General features: G+C 53.6%; 1 protein-coding gene across 1 annotated transcript; it reads left to right on the top strand.

Annotated features, from left to right (window-relative positions):
- Positions 1-89: 89 nt before the first annotated feature.
- LOC122365369 (disks large homolog 5-like) lies at positions 90-19,753 on the top strand. Its single transcript, XM_043336526.1, has 18 exons — positions 90-144; positions 3,182-3,298; positions 4,224-4,333; positions 4,871-5,048; positions 5,580-5,718; positions 6,101-6,323; positions 6,918-7,082; positions 8,215-8,397; positions 8,759-8,880; positions 9,107-9,227; positions 9,708-9,871; positions 10,424-10,566; positions 11,048-11,264; positions 11,959-12,073; positions 13,309-16,785; positions 17,373-17,486; positions 17,983-18,088; positions 18,466-19,753. The coding sequence occupies exons 2-18, from the start codon at positions 3,199-3,201 to the stop codon at positions 18,570-18,572; spliced, it is 5,784 nt and encodes a 1,927-aa protein (XP_043192461.1). The 5' UTR covers positions 90-144; positions 3,182-3,198; the 3' UTR covers positions 18,573-19,753.
- Positions 19,754-19,802: the final 49 nt, after the last annotated feature.

Genomic DNA, 19,802 nt, shown 5'->3' with positions numbered 1-19,802 from the left:
GGAGTCGCCGAAAATTCATCGACTCCGCAGCCCTGGTTTGTAGCAGTGAATTTGTGAACGACAACTGTGACAATTGCAGAAACCTTGAACACGGGAAAAGACTGTTGAAGACGTTGAGTTGGCTATTTTTTTTCCACGAAAAAGGTACGCATTGTTATGACTTTGCATTGTTAGATTAAAATAAGTATAAGCTTTTATCCCTAATGCCGTCTCATATACTTTGTATATCATTACCCTAAGTATGATCCTATTTTGATTGCGGCGTATTCGGCCATCGGGTCACTTTCGTCGCGTATCTGGATCTCAAAGTTGAAGTGTTTGCCCTTTTAAAGGAAATAGTTCAATTTTAACATGGGATTTTGGACTGAAATAGCAGTTCCGTAGCTTGAGCCGAGACAAGCACAAATTAGGAGTTTTACGGCCCAACGATCACCCTAGGCAAATATATTCCATTTCTCGTTAGAAAAAGGTGCCTTGCTGAGGAATGTGCGCCTTGCAGCCTTGCAAGGGTCACTTCCCTCCTTGAAAACTGAATAGTTCTTCCTTAAAATACAGATAATAATCTTTTTTTATAAAAAGTTTTATTTTCTTTGCTAATCATTTTGAGGATAAAAGTCATAAATCCATTGCAAAAAAAAACTTATTTCGTGATAGTGAACTCAGTTGGGGAAACTACGAGGCGAATGTCAAAAAATGGATTGGTCAATAAATGGACTTTTGATGACCATATATGGGCATCAATGCAGCCCCCACTACTAAGGGTGAAAAACGGTATAACAAGCCAGTACTTGCGGTATCGCGTCCACTTATTGGAGAGAAAAGGCTTCCATTTTTCACTAGGAATTAGCGTGAGTTGATTAAATTTGGCGAATTGACTCGAAAACGGCGATAGGAAAACGGTTTTTTCTGCAGGTTCTGGGCGTCACAATCAGCTGGCCATTCAATAAATGGATTGGTTTTATGAAAGAAAACTGTTAAAAGATTTAATTTAATTACAATAAACAAAGATATTTAATTTTAAAATAATAACTTAACCACAATAACAAAAACCATAAACAAAATAATAAAAATAATGACATTTTTAGACCACGATACTGATTACATTTTTTGGCGCGTCTGTTTCAATCCGCCATATTTGCCAATCACGGTTTGACCTTGCGTTGTAACTCTGCTATTTAGAGCCGCCAGTTAATTATGCACCGAGTGAGTGTAGGTCTTGTGTGGTTAAAAAACATTCTTATGCCTTATTTTTTCATTTGAATGCTAGGATTCATTGAAAAGATGAAGTTGTCTGATTTTATTACCATATATGGTCATCGCCCCGCCCACTCCAGCCGCTGATTGGCTAATCCAATTTTTGTTTGGCTCCTCGTAGTTTCCCCAACTGAACTATTCCCCTTAACTTGTACATTTTACTCTTTGTGTAGGCTGGCATTGTTGGTTTTATGATTCTATTTCATAATGAAGTAATAAGATAATGAACAGTTCTAACTAAAGTGATAGTCATTTACAAAAAGTTTAATTTGCCTCACGGATGTTAGTCGTGGCTGCCGCGGAGCACTTGAACAGGGTCCAGGACCGAGGTAGTTCCAGAAATGTGATACTCTTATTAGATACTGAGAGGTGATCATGCTTCTAAAAAAGTTTCTCAAATTTAAAACTCCTCAGATTATGCCTTCTTGTGCATTACTGCCATTTTGAGCTGCATTATCCATTTCAAAGTTTTAAAAGCTTTATTCCTTAGTCAGAAAACAAAATTTTAATTTTACCAATCATTTTAGATGTTACAGAAGAGCAATGCAGTTGATGCATTCCCTCTGGGATTAGCTAGTGTGGCTGCCCAAACTGCAGATGCATGAATGTCCAGGAAAATTGTGTCTTGGAGGCTTATTGGGGTCATCTAGGGAATAATTTGCATTTAAAACAGTTTTTATAATAATTGTGAATTATACCTTTCCTAAAGAATTATTGCTTTCTGAAATGCAGACTGGCTCAGTTCTGGCTCTCTGGTACCTGCTGTCAACTTCATTGCTGTTGCAGTCCAATAGACCAGCAGGCAGCACTGGCAGCAGCTACCTATCCCATTTAGCTAGTAGGGAGTTCATAATAGATCAGACAGGTTTGAATCAGGTATAGGTAGGTACCTAATGTGTATTGTTATGCATTTTTGTTCATTGCATACTATGCCTCTTGTACTATTAATTCAAGCTAGCATTCCACTCATGCTGATATTATTTCTTCTGCCTGCATATGTTTGATGAGGAAGGTAACTTAACCAGTGTTTACCAAATAGCAGTGTATGGATTTTGATCATGGATTTTGCTGCATCCAGTGCTTTTGGTTACCAACATTTGATGTGCATCCAATCCAGCACACTGAAAGCTATATGACAGGCAGTAAAGCTAATATCAGACATCAGATGATGGTACCCAGATTACCTAGCTGTTGAAGGTATTAGTTGTTATGAAATGAGATGAACAAACAACATTAAATCAGCGACATTCTGAGTTGTTTTCTCAGAAATTGAATGACTCATGAGTCAATGGTCATTTCTAAATTTGGTATTCTGATTAGGATGTCTGGAGACAAGAGATTGAAGTAGAGTCAGCTACTATTTCCAACTGAACTTCTGATTCAAAGAATGATTATTGGCCCACAACTGTTGTTACCTACCACTTGTTACATGTATGTAAATGACTCCAAGGCCCCAGGCTAACTGGGACTGGGGTGTGTCATCCATGCTCCTTCCCCTATCAGTTGCTGCGAGCTTATCCAACTCTGTTCCTTGTGTTCTGTTCTGCAGCCATTTATCTGTCCCACTAACTGAGGCTGCAGTGAGCTGGTTATGTCCTGTTTGTTCTGCTGTGGAATTGTTTCCTTGTCCCATTAACCTGATCACTGAGCTACTAGGCTCTGTGATTCTTTTCACTAGTTGTTTCTTTGTCCAGCTACCTGATCGCAGAGAGTGCTAACTTAGTTCTGTTTTTATACTGTCTGTCTATTTACTCTGTAGCTTTGTCTCTGTTCCACTAACAGACTAGCTGACCGTGACCAGCCCTGTGCCGCCTGCGTCGTCTGCCCTGTTCTCCAGCTATGATTTCCCTGTCCCTCTATCAGACAGACCTGACCTGGCTCTGTCCTGTGCTGACTGCTGACTGACGCCGTACCGCCCTGTCTGCAGATGCTCCCGTGGCCACGATGAGCGGCCATCAGCAGCGCGCGATGTCTGAGACTCGCGCGACGGTGGGCGGTACAGCCAGTCCGTCCTACTCGAGTCAGACGACCGGCCGGCCGCGCGGTGAGTCGGGTGGGGGGCGACGGTATTAACGCAGTTACTGGTAGCCGGCAGGTGGGGCTCGGCTGCCAGTAGTCTAATCGGCACCACAACTGCATCAGGTGGCCAGTGCTGCGTCATGGACATGCATAGTCTGCAGCTACAGCTAGTTGGTACTGGTGCTAGGTTGTTAGATTGTGTCATATACAGACTCGTATAACACTATCACGATTGGTCATTGATGAATGATATACCATCCTGCCATTACTGGTGCATGCACCTGTCTAATTAAGTCATTACACTGTACCACTCACGTCCAATATATCAAGAATCATATAAATATTGTCCACCAGCAATGTGGAAGACCAAGAACACCATCCCATATATGCCCCTCGATATTTTCTAACATAAGCCCTGAACACGCTCATCAACACGACCCTCCAGGTCTACGGTCACTGTGCTTATATCAACACCACCCTCTAACTCATGCTACCCCTCCAAGTCCACAAGTGCCCTGACCGGTCCAGCCGCCTGTGCTCCCCAGGCATAGGCACACACACAGCTCCCCGTTCCCCTCCCTGGCTTCCCTGCTACCCCATGTGTTCCTCAGGTCTAGCCACGACCCATTTCCCCCATTCCCCTCCCTGGCTGTCCTGACTGACCAGTGTGCTCCTCAGGTCTAGCCACACCACAGTTCCCCCATTCCCCTCCCTGGCTGTCCTGACTACCTTGTGTGTTCCTCAACAAGTCTAGCCACACACACAGCTCCCCCGTTCCCCTCCCTGGCTGTCCTGACTGACCTGTGTGCTCCCCAGGTCTAGTCACACACAGCTCCCCATTCCCCTCCCTGGCTGCCTTAACTACCCCATGTGTTCCCCTGCAGGTCTAGCCACGACCCATTTCCCCTCCCTGGCTAGTGGCTGTCCTAACTGAGCGGTGTGCTCCGCAGGTATGAACGAGTCGCGCCTGACTCCCGGTCCCGGCGAGGAGTCTTCGCTGTCCCCGCAGGACTACAACTTGCAGCAGTCGAACCTGCAACTGCTCAAGGCAGAACTGAAGGTGAGATACTCCCGACACACTCGGACTTGGGAGCGACACACCTTTGTCCTTCTTTCGACAATGTCCCTGATTCCCCAGACTATCGAGTGAACGTCGTCATATAAAAAGATTAGGTTGCGAATAACACCTAAAGCTAGCCGTTTTCGTGTGTATGTAGGAAAACTACTCGTAGGCAAAGTTACTGAACATATAGCTCGAACGTCCGCCCCAGGCCCGTACTGGGAGTAGATATGGCAGCTTACTTATCAATGAGACTGCAAAGAACACTGTGGCGGCTTCCGATCCAAATTTTATTTGCCATGTTGCACTGGAGGGTGATAGCATGGTTTTGATGCGTCACTGCTTCTAGCTCTTTGTTTGGTTGATATTTGACTTATGAGGTGGTCCGTTTTCTTGTGAGAAAGTTGGCTGAGTTCTTCACCAATGCTCTTGTTCACTGCACCCGATTCTCCCTACAGTCTTATAACACGCGAACACAACAGACGCCAGCTCAGCTCTGCGACTCTCCGTCACTGACTCCCCTCCCCTCGCCGTCAGCTGGTGACTCACGAGCGGGACAGCCTACGCAAGGAGCTCACCAAACTGAACAAGACACTGTCTGAACGCGAGCTGGCCATCCGCCGGCTGGGCGACGACCCCTCCTCGCCTGCCCACGGCCGCCACGGGCCGCTGCAGCTGCTCCACCAGACGGCAGGGGCCGACGCCGGGCAGTATGGTAAGTAGCGGGGGATAGGAACAGATCCTGGGGCACAGGCAGTGAGGCCACGGACCGCTGCAGCTGCTCCACCAGACGGCCGGGGCCGACGCCGGGCAGTATGGTAAGTGTGTGTGTGTGGTGGTGGTGGTGGTGTGGGGGGGGGGATGGGAGCGGATCCTGGGGCACAGGCGGTGAGGTGAAGGGAGGGGAGGATACTCGGACAGTACGATAAGTGTTGACTCCGTCGGATTGCTATGCACGTAGTTATAGTGATCTAGTTATATAACTATTTACAGATTTGTGGTAGTGATCCCGGTGACCTAGTCACACAAATTACTTATGCACCAGTTATTTATTAGTTTACTTCATTCCAAGTCATTACACATCTTTGTTTCCATCTCATTTTTGTATTAGTGCAAATTCACCTATTCAACGACCGACGCTACAACACAGTTCGTCCACCGCTGGCTCGCCCCGGTTGCACTCGAGCAGTTGTTTCGCTCCGAAACACACACCTGTATGTAACGCCCCTGTTCCGTCTGCCCCCAGACTCCATGTCTCGTCACGGCAGCCAGAGCATGGATGGCTCGTGGGCAGCGGCCGCTCCGGCCACCGTCTCCTCCAAGGATCACGAGAAGCTGCGGCTCCACTACGAGAGGGCCATGCTAGACCTACAGGCCATGAGGAAGTGAGTGGGGGAGGCGGAGGGGGGGGGGGGCTTTGACGATCAGGGTGAAAGTGAGTTGAGAAGGATGAGGAAGAAAACAGACCAAGGTTGTCGATGTGAGATCAGGATCGCGATAGGGCATGTGCTATGTTTTAAAGAAGGGGGGGGGGGGGATTTGGTGCTGAGCGATTGTGAGAGATTTCTCCCAGCTGCTGCTCTATTTAGGCTCTATTGAAGCATAATGGTTGAGTTTCAGTGAGTAGTGTGTCAGGCCGGCTCCAGCAATAAGTTTGATTTACTATATACCCTGTTTTTGAGACAACCCAGTTTCCCTGTAAACCCCAAACCAACGCATCGCCCACCGTTGACCCTCAATGACTCCCCCCCCCCCTCCCCCGCTCAGACGACTGTCCGACACGGTCCGTGACTACGAGACCGCCAAACGGGAGGCCGACAGCGCGCGCGGGAAGCACAAGGTGGCCCTCTCCAAGCTGGAGTCGGTGGCGGCCGAGGCGGGCTCTCTGCGCGCTCAGTTTGCCGAGGTCAGCGGTCAGCGCGATCGGCTACAGCAGGACCTGCGGCGCGCGCAGGCGCAGCTCAAACTCGACGACGGCGAGAGGAGAAAGGTGCGGGACTAAGGGAGGAGGGAGAGGGGACGTCCGTGGCGGGAGGGGGCATCCCTAAGTGCTGTTAAATGCAACTGGCTCCTTCAGTAACTAGTAGTCCAAAATCATATGCTGCCCCAGATGGAAAGTGACACTTTTTTGGTAATTACTCTCGACGTCTCGAGACTCACCGTCGTCAGTTTTTTTTTTCAGAATTTTCTTTTTCCAAATTATTCAAGCTAGGAGATCTTTTGGTGAATGTGTGTTTCGAGCCAAGCATCTTCCAATTCACAATAATCGTGATGAAATATGTCATTCAACGCTCCATGTCATACAACTCATACAATATACATGTCATACAATATGTCATACAACTCTAGCCAGCGGCCTATTGTGATTTGTGATATTGCGTGTAAGGTGTTGTGAAAAACCAGAACAGCCTTTGGATCTCACTGTTATTCAACTGGCCGGGACTGACGACGTTTTTACAGGCGTCTTTTTCATCTTAACAGGATGTATATCTAAATTGCATTTCCTCACTCATCCTCTGCCGTGTCAGTTAATCCCTCTGGTAATTCCAATCAAAAGTTTCATTATCACCTCGACCGCCCACAGGAGGGCGGCGCCAAAGACTGCGGTGACGAGCCGCCGCACCAGGCGTACCGCAACGCCATCTACAAGTACGAGACGATGCGTGACGAGTACGACGCCCTGCGGAGCCGTTACGACAGTGTCGTGACGTCACACTCGGCGGCTGTGAGCAAACTGGAGCTCTCCCAGGTGAGACAGGGGGAGAGAGGGAGGGGTGCAGTGAAAAGGGGAGAGGTGAGTTAAGTCGGATAGGATATGGTGAAGCACCATTTTGTCAGAGTTCTTCTCGCTGACTTATATCGTTCATATTTCACCGCATTCATATTTCATATTCACCGCAATAAAGTAGCGAATAATATCGAGTAGTGATTTTTTTTTAATAGCTAGTGCTACCGCTACCGTCTGAGGCGAGGATTCTGTAGTGTATATCGAGTTGTGATTGACGTGTGTTTAAAGAGTCGAAGGTCAGTTGTGCGTAGCCATGCTCCCCGCCTTCCTTCAGGAGTATCCGAGTAGGACGTATATTGTCGCCTAAAACACAGTCGGAAGAGGTCCTGCTGAATGTTATTTCTCCACTCTTCCCATCTTGTTCCTCCTAAGAGGAGGTGTCCCGTCTGACCACCGCAGTCGACGCGCCCGTAAACCCTAATAAACAACAACAACAACAACAACAACAACAACAACAACAACAACAACAACAACAACAACAAGAGGTGTCCCGTCTGGAGACGCACCTGGATAAGTCTAACCCTCCCCTCCCTCCCCTCCCTCAGGAGGAGGTGTTCCGTCTTGAGACGCACCTGGATAAGTCTAAACCTCCCCTCCCCCCCCCCCCGTTCCCTCAGGAGGAGGTGTCCCGTCTGAAGGCCCAGCTGGAGGAGTTGGCTACCGTTCCCCTTCCCTCCCTTCCCTCAGGAGGAGGTGTCTCGTCTGAGGCCCTCTATAGAAGTCTGTTGACCCTTTGCCCCTCCTATCTTCAGGAGGAGGTGTCTCGTCTGACGGCCCAGCTGGATGAGTCTGCTAATCCTCCCCTTCCCCCCGTTCCCCCAGGAGGAGGTGTCCCGCCTGAAGGCCCAGCTAACCCTCCCTCCCCTGCCCCCTCCGCCCCTCCAGGAGAAGGTTTCTCGTCTGAGGCCCAGCTGGATGAGTCTGCTAACCCTCCCATTCCCCCCTTCCCTCAGGAGGAGGTGTCCCGTCTGAAGGCCCAGCTGGATGAATCTGCTAACCCTCCCCCTCCCTCTCTCCTCTCAGGAGGAGGTGTCTCGTCTAAAGGCCCAGCTGGATGAGTCTGCTAACCCTCCCCTTCCCCCCGTTCCCTCAGGAGGAGGTATCCCGTCTAAAGGCCCAGCTGGAAGAAGCCCTCCAACAGCAGGGGGCCGCCCTGCGCGAGCGGACGGCCGCTATACGGGAGAGGGACGGCCTGAAACAGCAGTGTACCGCGGCCATCAGACAGTGGGACAACGCGCTGCGTGAACGGAACGAGTTCAAGGAGGCCTGCATTAAGGTGGGTGTGGGCTGACTGCTGGAGCGGGCGTCGGGGGATGCTCGGAGGGCTTAGGACCTGGAGGTGGACCATACGCTCAATGAGCCATCCATTAGAAACGATGGCAGTTTAGGTGGGCTGCAGAGGACGCATGGAAGGTGGGAGCAAGCGACAGTCTAAAGATCTGGCCGTTGCCTGGTCTCTGTGGCTTTGGATATGCTGTGGCCCGTATGGTCGCTGAGGGTCTCGTTCTGGGGTTACCAGGCCGCCCTGATTAGGCCGGTAACCACCTTGACTGTCAGCAGTATACCTATCTTTTCTGCCCGCTGCACGGCGCCCGCTTGTCGTGTTTCTAACGTCTCTATCCGCCTCTGTCCCACAGCTGCAGCAGAAGCACGAGGACTCCAACAAGGAGGTGAACCAAGCGATGGCGTCCCGTATCAAGGCCAATAAGGAGGTCAAGAGGCTGACCGAGGAGCGCAACGCCGCCGTCTACGAGACAAAGTCAGTGCCGCCGAACAGGTTTTACAGTGTGGCCGTCAATTGTGTCTTTCTATGTGTGTCTTTTTTGTATTGGTAAAATCGCAGTAAGATCCTGTAGGTGCAGGGTTCCGTCCGACTTATATCCTAACCGTGCGTTTCTATTGGTAAAATTTCAGTAAGATCCTGGAGGAGCGGGACTCCGACCAGAATATCCTAACCGTGTGTATTTGTATTCTCCGACACGCAGTAAGATCCTGGAGGAGCGCGACACGGTGCACAAGGAGATGGAGCGGCTCCAGGAGGACTGTTCGACAGCCGAGGCGCGAGTCAAGGAGCTGGAGACCAGAAACAAAGACATCACCTCAGAGGTAGGATAGGTCGAGCTGCTTGGAGAGCGGAGCTCCTGGGATAGACTGAGGGGCGTGTGATAGATGCAGGGCAGTCATGCGACACTGACCTGGCAGTGCGCTGTGTATGTACGAAAATGTTCTTGGGCATGGCACGGGTATGTGTATTGTGTATGCCGTATGCCGTGATGTGTATGGCAGACTCTACGCGTGACTTTTTCTTGCTGAAGGCTGCTTTATCAAACGATATATTTCCCTAGATGAAACATCGACGTAATGATTTTGTTTTTAATGATCTTTGACAATTATTCTTATTCCAAAACCCATGCTAATATTCAGTATGCCCAAGGCTCGTTGTTGATTGTCTATAGACAGACATGCACTATGGCAACATATCCTACGCGTATCCGAAGACCTACCATCAGCTGTCTAGAAGACCTACCATCTGTCTACCAAACGTGTTCCACCTCGGCTCCAGTCTAACTCTCCCCTCTCCATCAGCGGGAGTCGCTCCGCCGGGAGATCGACTCGGCGCTGGCCGAGCGGGACCGGGCCCTGAGGCGGGCCCACGAGCTGCGCGACCAGCTGGGGGCGGGACACGACGCGCCGAACAAGAACAGCTGGAACAGCAACATCAACAGCTACGACAGCATCCAGCAGGACAGGTCAGACGAGCAGGCCGGGGACATATTATTGGCCTCAGTGGTGGTCGATAATCAGTGCTTATCAGTGGTGGTTTCGAAATATGGTGCGTGAGTTGCTTTTGATACGTTAGGTACTACATACCTACTCAATATCCATACTCCTTTTTTCTGGAAAATATGAGAAGGTTCTTGAAGAGCTGGTAGTTTTGTCGATTTTTTTATAATATGGAAAAAACGCGTATAATCAAAACATGCTCTACCAGCTTCTGCCGGCTGCCCAATTCTTTTTTTCCAAATGGTTTGTGCTACGAGCAATGGGTGTCGATTTCCGCCCAGTTGGGGATGCCCGGGCGCAGCAAATCCGCCGCCGCCCTAGCGGTGACCTTGACCCGCGCCGTCTCCTGGGGCTCCAAAGCCAAGCCGGCCGAGCCGGCGTGGAATTTAGAGAGCTTGAGCACCCCCAACTCGGTGGAAATCAACACCCATGGCTACGAGTTACAATTCGTTTGCATCAGTTTTTTACCGATGGTTTTATAACACACATGATGGACGGTATGCGACGTTTACCCTCAGGACCAAGAGTAAGGACAGTCTGGACTCTGGCCGTTTGTCGGACACAAAGTCCTACAAGGAGCGACTGGAGGACCTGGACGCCGCCAACGCTGAGGTCGACAGACTCCGAAAACTGGCCGAGAAACTGCAGCAGGAGGTGCACGGTGAGACTGATGATGCGGTGATGGCTGCCTGATTCATGCCACGGGAGGGTTTTTGTTCACTTTTTTCGAATCTGCTCGGTAATGTGGCTCCCTGATTCGTGTCACGAGAGGGTTTCCGGTTTTTCTTCGCCTTTTAGTTTTTGTTTCAACTACTGCAGTCAATTATAAGACGTTTACGTGATGTGACAACAAATGAGTCTGGCGCACGTCTTTATCCCATGTCAAAAGGATCTGTATTATGTTATTGTTGTGTTACACCTTTTTTATTGGAGGGCTATCCGTGCGTCCGTTCGTCTCATCCGGAGTCTTTTCTGTAGGAATTGCATGGGTCTGCCTCTGTCCCAGCTTGTCAACATTATCGTCTGCTCCGGGTTTTGTCCTTTGCGCCCCTTGTGATGCTTCCTTCCTGATCTCTGGCCTTCGTCAGTAAGTCGTAACAGAGTCCACACTACCCTGACACCCCTCACCCGTCCCCCCACAGAGTGCCAACAAGAAGCGGACGTGTCCAAGCGGCGGCGCGACTGGGCGTTCGCCGAGCGTGACAAAATCGTCATGGAACGGGAGAGCATCCGTCAGCTGTGCGACCGGCTGCGGAGGGAGAGGGACCGGGCGGTCAGCGACCAGGCCAAGGCCATTCGGGATGCGGACGACGTGCGGAAACAGAAAAACGAGGCCAATAAAGAACTCAAACAGATGAGGTGAGGACCGCGGACTGACTGGGGAGGAATGGTGTGGTAGGGGGAGGGGGCTTAAATTGTAGGTAACTTAGTGCGGTAATCTTTTGGGCAGTCAGTGCTCGATGGGGGCCCCAGCTTGACTCAAGCCAACCTAGTCCGCTCAATGGTCAAGACATGCATAATGAAAATGAAACATACAATCGCCGGTAATGTGCTTAAGAGCAGGCGCAGCTATTGTGTTGCTCGTGTATTTGTTAGTGGTGCTACGGGAAGAGGAAGTGAAGCAGTGTCATCTGACTCGCTCATTGACGGATTTGTGCGTTTTCCGTCTTTTGAGTATCAGTTTTATGTTTGTACCCTGCTGAGTGTTTGTTTGAATCACATGTGTTCGTATAACAGGGAGTAAACGGAGCAGCTTTTTGACCTGACGTCCGGCCACCCTACTGTTTTTGTTTGTACCCTACTGAGTGTTTGTATGTCCGCATTACACAGGGAGCAGTTGGAGCAGCAGTCGCACCTCGCCGGCTACCCTGCTGTTTGTGTTTGTTCTCTGCTGTTTGTGTTTATGTTTGTACCCTGCTGAGTGTTTGTCTGTGTTTTACAGAGAGCAGTTGGAGCAACAGTCGCACCTCGCCGGCTACCCTGTGTGTGTGTTGTCTGCTGTTTGTGTTTATGTTTGTACCCTGCTGAGTGTGTGTTTGTCTGTGTTTTACAGGGAGCAGCTGGAGCAGCAGTCGCACCTCGCCTGCTACCCGTCGCCGGGCGGGGAGATGGGACTGGCCGAGCCCGAGAGGCCTGAGTGGCTCAGTCTGCACCTCACACTCGACTCGGTAAGGAAGGGCTGGGAGGAAGAGACTAGATCACCGCAGTGAACCGTGGGCGTGGCCAGGCACAGGAAAACCAAAGGGATATGTCATCTACCCAGGCCATGGTCACTAGAATGCCTGAAACTTACTCGGTTTCGGGTGGAATAGTGATATTTTTTTCGTAAGATTCGGGAACTTTCAAATGGAAAATATAATTTATTTGCCTAATACCATAATAAATGCATTATTAAATGCTATAAGTGGTCACGTCATGATGAGTGATGACGTCAGCCGGGCCTGCGCGTAATTTCTCGTGACGCCACATGGTATTTATCGCCTCGCATCTACCTCCACCTTTAGCCTGAGCTACCCTGAGCTACACTTGAGATGTACAGCCCTCTGCAGACTGCGTGGTAGGTATTCTTTTTCCGACAAAACTGATAATAATTCAAAAGTCATGTTATCACTCGGTCGAAACTCACTGCAAATAGATGCGCCATGCTCCACTCCTTCGATAGGGCCTATCAATAAACAAAGCATACGCCTTGTGTGGCAACAAAATGTAAGAGTTCGTTTTGGGGGCAAATATAAACTTTTGGGTTTTGTTGCCAAACTGGATGGAAAATGCATACGATGGTAATGCCAATCTAAGCCGCGGAGTCTCGCGCATCTTGCTGTTACGATTTCCGAGTGCCCGATAGCATAGTATTCGCGTTATTCTCGGTTTTGTCGAAAAAAGAATACCTACCACGCAGTCTGCAGAGGGCTGTACTTGAGTCTTGAGATATTTCCTGTCCGCCTCGAGTGGCCTGCTTTACTCTGTGAAGGGCTTTGTTGAATGCCCCCTCCCCCCCAACTTGTCGATACGTTGTCGGGCCTGACAGACAGTGTTTCGAGTGAATGGATGCCTCTACCGGCGTGTGTTGCCCGGTGAGATGATAACTCGTTCTCTATAACTGATGTGACTTCCTGTTGCCATCCCATAGACCTCAGCTGTACTGACCTAACCCACTGCCCACTGCCTCTGCCACCGAGCTGTGCTGACCTGGCTCACGTTCAGAACGTGGATTTGTTCTTACACAGATTCACACAGTCTGTGTCACTGAACTGAAATGGCCTCCCCCGTCCCTTGTGTTTTCCTGACCAGACCCAATGTTCTGTGTCACTGAACCGAGGTGACCCCCCCCCCCCGTCCCACAGACCCGCAGTACCGCCCTGACCTCCGTCCACTGACCTCCGTCCCCCCCCCTCCCCGGCAGGCGTGCGGCTCGGACCGTCTGCGCGGCGTCTCTCTGATCGGCGGTGTGGACGGGGAGCGGGGTGCCGACGGCGGGCCCCAGCCGGTCACCGTGGGCTCCGTGGCGCCCGACTCTGCCGCCGCCGGCCGGCTGATGCCCGGAGACCGCCTGCTGCGAGTGGGGAGCTTGGACTGTGCCAACATGACGGCCCGACTGGTGCAGGAGGCGGTCCGGAGTAGTGTGGGGGCGGTGAGGCTCCTGGTGAGACGCCGCCGCACCGCGCGCACCACGCACCTTCTACTGTCGGAGAGGGAGTATCACGGTATCGGACTGGAGCAGGGGGTGTACATTGGGAGGATTGAACCGGGTAGCGCGGCCGCCAGGGATGGCACGCTCAGTGTCGGCGATCGACTACTGATGGTGAATGGCGCCGTGGTGGATACGGCGGTCGGTGCCGACGCTGTGGCGCAGCTGCTCGACTCGTCTCCTAACCTGACCATCACCGTTCGTCCCGGCGTGGGACTGCCGGCCGAGACGGCGACGCCGGCCGCTGCCGCCGCGTCCCCGTACTCGTCGCGGCGGAGAGACCGTCTGTCGACGGGTGGTCAGCGTGCTGAGTCCAGTCCGGCAGAGGCGGCCGCCGGGGACGGAGCCCGCAGCCCTCTGGCCATGGTGAGGGATATAGTGTGTTCGGGAAGACGCTCCAAGGAGCGCTCCGCACCGACAGAGGCGCGTATTGACGACGAGGCGCAGAATGTCCTCGATCAGTTCAATGCAGTGCTAGAGAGTAGTGAAAAGGCCGACAAGAGGCGCCGCCGGGGCCGGAGGCGCGAGGAGCGCAATGGCACGTGGCCCAAGTACCGCGGCGGGGGCGGGGCCGGCGGCTCGACCGAGTTGACTGCCCTGGCGGCTGCCGCCGGCGCAGCGACCGTCTCCCGCCCCGGCCGGCGCCGAGAGAGAATGCCACTCTCAATGCTGGTAGATGATACCACCAAACTCGACAAGTCGTACGAGAAGAGCGAGGAGTCGCTGGCCGCGTCTCCGTTTGACCCGTACAACTATCTGCTGAGGGAGCAGTACGGCGCGGCGCGGGCGCCGCCGCCGCCCGACTTGGGGGCCAGTCTCACCCCATCAGACACCAGCATCGACTTCAGTGTGAAGAGCGTCAAACTGGACAAGGAGGGGCTCGAGTACTACACCAAGAAGAGTGGCAAGTACTCCCAGTCGGACTCGGAGTCTAACGTCAGTCCGGTGGAGACAGGCTCGTCCCTCGCGGTGACCTACCTGACTGAGGGCGCGGCGGCTGCGGCTGGTGGAGCTGCCGGCCCGGCCGCGGGGCGTGCTCATCTACGCTCTCTGTACGGGTCGCCAGTGTCGTTTGTGCCTCCCTACATGCCGTACACGCACACCCACACGCACACGCACGCGCCGACGTCTCGATACTCGTCTCCTGTGCCGGTACATTTGTCGGCGGTGTCGGCGGCTGAACAGCGACGATCAGCTGGGTATGACCCTGCGTTCGACCCGACGGCACCGAACCTGCCGCACGGGCTGTACCTTCACGCGCCGTCTCCCTCTCTGGACTACACGGCGGGCTACCCTCGGCCGGGGTATCTCCTGGCGGACCACCGCCACGGCCCGGGCAGGGTCCCGGACCCGGCGCTGGGCCCGCGCGCGCGGCTGGCCTCGGCGCCCGGCAGTCGCCTGTCGTCCCCCGGCGGGCAGCGGGCCCCTTCAGCTGGCAGCGTGGAGCTAGGCGGGGACCTGCTCGAGCCGGGCAGCCCACCCAGCTTCAGCGTGGAGCTGCTGAACCCCGGCGGCGGCGGCTGCTCCACGTCCGGCAGCTCCAGCTGGCGGACGAAACCTCTGCCCGGGGATCTACGGAACATAGTGATCGAGCGGAGTGACCACCAGCTCGGGATCTCGATCTCCTGTCACCCCAGTGGAGGGGTGTTCGTGGCAGAGGTCACCCACGGGAGCCTGGCCTCCCAGGTGAACCTCCAGGTGGGGGACCAGATTCTGGAGGTGTGCGGGATCAATCTCCGCACTGCCAACCATCAGATGGCTGCTAGTGTTCTATCGCAGTGTGGTGACTCTCGACGGATCCTGGTGCAGTATAACCCGGACCGGTACGAGCTGGCGCGCCGGTACGACGCCCATCCTCCGCTCTCCTCCGGGGGAGAGGACGAGGAGGACGAGGATGAGGACGAGGACTCTGGCCGCCCGGAGCCCTCCTGTAGCGGCTCGCCCACCCCGTGCAACTCCCCCAAACCGTGCCGCGACGAGCGCGAGCGGGAGGACGTGCCTCCGTCGGGGAGCTCGACTCTGCGCGGGCCGCTGGCGCTCGGCGCCGCCGCCACCGCCAGTCAGGCCAACACTCTGACCCGCCAGCAGATGGCACAGGTCGCGTCCACACTGAGCCGCTCGGAGACGGTGAAACGCTCCGACACCGTGCGCCGCAGACAGGGCGGCGCCGAGGCGGCCCCTCCGGCGGCCGTCAGCCGGCGCGCCGCCGGCGACTCCTCAGAGGAGGAGGATGAGGAGTCCTCGGCCCGCGTGGTGTACCTCGAGTCGGCTGGCTCGGCGAACCTGGGAGTGCAGTTAGTCGGAGGGAACGCCGTGGGAATCTACGTGCACTCAGTGGAAACGGGCAGTTCGGCGGCGGCGGCGGGACTGCGCTGCGGGGACCGCATCCTCGAGTATAACGGCGCGGACCTGCGGCGAGCCACTGCCGAGCAGGCGGCTTGTGAGCTGGCCAAGCCCGCCGACAAGGTTACTGTGAGGGTGGTGTACCGCTACCAGCGCTACCTGCAGGTGCGCGACCAGCCCGGCGACTCGTTCTACGTCCGGGCGCAGTTCGACTACCAGCCCGAGGCGGGTAATGGTACCGAGCTGAAGTTCCACCGGGATAACATACTGCTCGTCGTAAACACCATGTTTAACGGCCAGCCCGGTCTGTGGCAGGCGTGGCTACTCGATACGAGTAACGGACGGAAACTGCACTGCGGTATCATCCCCAGTAAGTTCAGCGTCGATAACCAGCTGAACCGCTCCCAGGGCGACGTCTCCTCCGGCGACCCGGGCCGGCGGAGCTCCGTCTCCATCCGCCGCTCCATCTTCCGGCGCAAGTCCAAGCACCAGCGCTCCTCCAGTCGCGAGAGCAAGGAGCTGGCCAGCTTCAGTGACGTGAGCATCAACGAGTTCTCGGAGCCGTCGGTCTCCACAGAGACGGTGAGCAGCTACCAGCGCGTGGAGCGACTCGACTCGTACATCTCAGTGCGCCCCGTGCTGGTGGTGGGTCCACTGTCAGAGCTGATTGCCGACCGACTGTGTGCTGAGTATCCCCACCAGTTTGTCCGGCCGGCCCTGGAGGTGGTGCGGACACAGCAGGCGGCGATCGACCAGCGCGTTCAGCAGGCGGCCATAGTCGACTACAGGAGACGGGGTAGCCACTATCAGGTGCTGACCGCCGCGGCCATACGAGACTGGAGCGATGGGGTGAGTGTAGGGAGACGGGGAGAGAGACGCGGGAGGGGTAAGTGTATGGGGGGACGGGAATGGGGTGAGTGTGGGAAGACGGGGAATGGGGGAGGGGTAAGAACGGGAGAAGGGTGCTTGGGAGAGTGACGGTATATAGGGAACGAGAGGGATGTGTATACGAGAGTAGTGGCCCGGGCGGGAGGTGGGGGGGGGGGGGAGTAGTAAAGTAATCTTGGGGGGGGGGGTGTAGGAGACGGTCGAGGGTGGGGGAAGGGTATATGGGAAGCGGGTATGGTGAGGTGGGGCGAGGGAGGCGGGACGCGGAGTGTTGATGGAGGAGAGGGGAGTTTGTTGAAGAAAAGTTACGGGAAAGTTGTGTACTTAGTGTAAGCGCCGGATATGCACAATCAAAGATCACCAGAAGAAAGGAAGAGATGGATAGAACGAGTAGTGCAGAGAGAAGGATGTTGGATAGTAGATAAGGACTGGGTACCTTAGCAGGTAGCACTGCACTATACCCGTATAGCACTAGACTGCTGTGCTGTAGCTGTGACACTGAGACTGTGCTGTACTGTGACGCTGTTCCTGCTCCTTTGCTTTGCCAGGATCGCCACTGTGTTCTCGATATGGATGTGAGCGCCCTCGGCCGTCTGCACCGGCACCGGATTCACCCGATCGTGCTGCTGGTGCGCTTCAAGTCCGTCAAACAAATACGCGAGGTGAGGGTAATTATACATCCGTCAAACAAATACGCAAAGACCGAGGTGAGGGTAATTATATCTGTAAAACAAATACGCGAGTTGAGCGTAATAATTACAACCGTCAAACAAATACGGTAGGTGAGTTTTATTATGTCCGTCAAACAAAACCCGAGGTGAGGGTAATTTTATCCGTCAAACAAATACGCGAGCTGGGAGTGAATGCATTACCGCCAAGCAAAGACGAAAGATGAACACTTATCCGTCAAACAAACGTGGAAATTTTTTATCGTTTTGTAAATAGGTACGCGATGTCTCGTCAGAGAAATACTGGAGGCGGGCATTTGTTAGTTAAATATACCACGGTAGCTCAAAGTTTCGCATGTTGCATGTTCACTCAGCTTTCTATCGTGACCTGCATCTGAGCCCCCAGCTGCCAATGCCCGATTCCCGCCTTTCCATGTTTACCAGTAATACAGAACTCGCGTCCACACCGTGTTCTATCTCTGCACCTCAGGTACGGGAGTCTGTGTACCCCATGGAGAAGGTGTGTACCAAGGCCGCCAAAGACATGCACGAGAACGCCAGGAAGCTGGAACACGACCTGAAGAACGTCCTATCCGGTGAGATAGCTGACGGCGGGCTGGGCTGACTGGGGCAGCTACTGCGGGGATGGGCGGCGTGGATGGAAATAATTGGGTGTGGGGAGACGATGCGGCGAAGAACGGACGGTGTTTTGGGCGTACGATTTATTGATTGATGTGTCGTATGTGTCCATTGTGACCGATGAATCATCGCCCAATCATGTCACGTGTAATCTGTGCTTGACTTGTAGTTGTGACGCTAGTGATAGGTATCTGTCTATCGGTTCAAGGGGAGGGGGAGCGGAACCATGGCGTTACCTTGATGCGTCAATGACTACTTGTCTTACTGTTTATCCGTGATTGTGGCTGCATGCAAGTATGTTTTAGCCGACTAACTCGAGTGTTTTCGGTTTCAGCCACGGTGCCGGGCGGCGGCAACATGGCCTATCTGTGCACCCAGGTGAAGGCAGCAGTCGAGCAGGAGCAAAACAAGGCACTGTGGGTGCCTAGTGGGACCATATGACGTGCACAGGTCCTCTCCACTTGGGTATAGTCGTCAGCGTGTCCCGCCAGCGACGGGACCGGACTACTGGCTGGGGAGAGGACTGAGAGAGGGAGAGAGGGGGGAGGGGACGGAGGGGCTACCTGAGCTATACTGACCGAGTGGCCTGGGGCCACCGGCGGGCCCGCGCCACACAAGCTTTATACCGCCGACAGCGCCGTAGAACTGCGTAGAAGCGTAGTGCTTGCCGGCGGAGCGTCGTCGCTGGACGGCGGAGTGTATATGTTTTTATGAAATATGTATATGGACGCGTGGGATCGGTGAGATTACCAAAGCTAAATAGCTGAGCGGGCTTATATTGAGTGTCAGCGGCAGCCGGAATCACGGTGGCAGTCTCAGTGGGCGCAGCTCGGTTCGGTGTACACTCGCGGTGAGCCGTGAGCGGGGAGTGTAGCGTAGGACGGGGCAGCTGCAGATGTGCCGCTGTGGTCTTCATAGTACCGCTTATATACGGGCGCTTCGCGTATCCGCTGCGCCGGCGTCTTGTCTTCTGTGGTCTGCGAGTGCCTTGTCTTGTTCAGGTGCCTGTATCAGTGCCTTGACTCTTCCAGTGCCTTGCCTGTCTGTGTCTCTTTTCTCCAACATTCATGCCAACGTGTGTCTCGTCCAATGCCTGTCATAAAGCCTGTCCCGGTGTTTTTCATCTCTCATTGTGTGCCTTCCAATGCCTTGCCTCTTCTAGTGCCTTTCGTCTTATGGTGCCTGCGTGGACCGTCTTGTGGGCGTCTTCCGTAGCTCCTTATATGAGAGTTGTGAATGAGGTCGATTTGACTGACTGACGATCGTATCACATTATATACTTCTTTACGATTGTGCATGAGTCTTTGTGGGGTACACAGCTGCTATATGTATACCGTGCACTATACTCGATATAGTGCACGTTTGTTCGTGAATCACTGTGCATGTTTATATGAGTAGATGTGCGCGCAATGTGCATCTATTCGATGATGATTCGACAATCACAGCATTATTACGTACGTGAGCTGCTGCACACAGCGTGATCCTGTCTGCTTATATGAGTGATCCCCCGGTACATACGGGCGTATGTTCGCCAACCTTGCAAATGAGTCCGTTTGTGGACCGCTGCTATGATGTCAGCTCTCCGTTCGCTGGGCTTTCTCGGAATACAGCTGCGGGCGCGACTCACTGCGTTTGGTCCACTTCTATCAGAAATGGGCTGGCGAGGAGTAT

The sequence above is a fragment of the Amphibalanus amphitrite genome, unplaced genomic scaffold, assembly GCF_019059575.1.
Source record: "Amphibalanus amphitrite isolate SeventyFive unplaced genomic scaffold, NRLGWU_Aamphi_draft 000735F_arrow, whole genome shotgun sequence".
Taxonomy (NCBI): Eukaryota; Metazoa; Arthropoda; class Thecostraca; order Balanomorpha; family Balanidae; genus Amphibalanus; species Amphibalanus amphitrite.
Note: the sequence above shows the minus strand (reverse complement) of the source record. Positions and strands in the feature narration are given on the sequence as shown.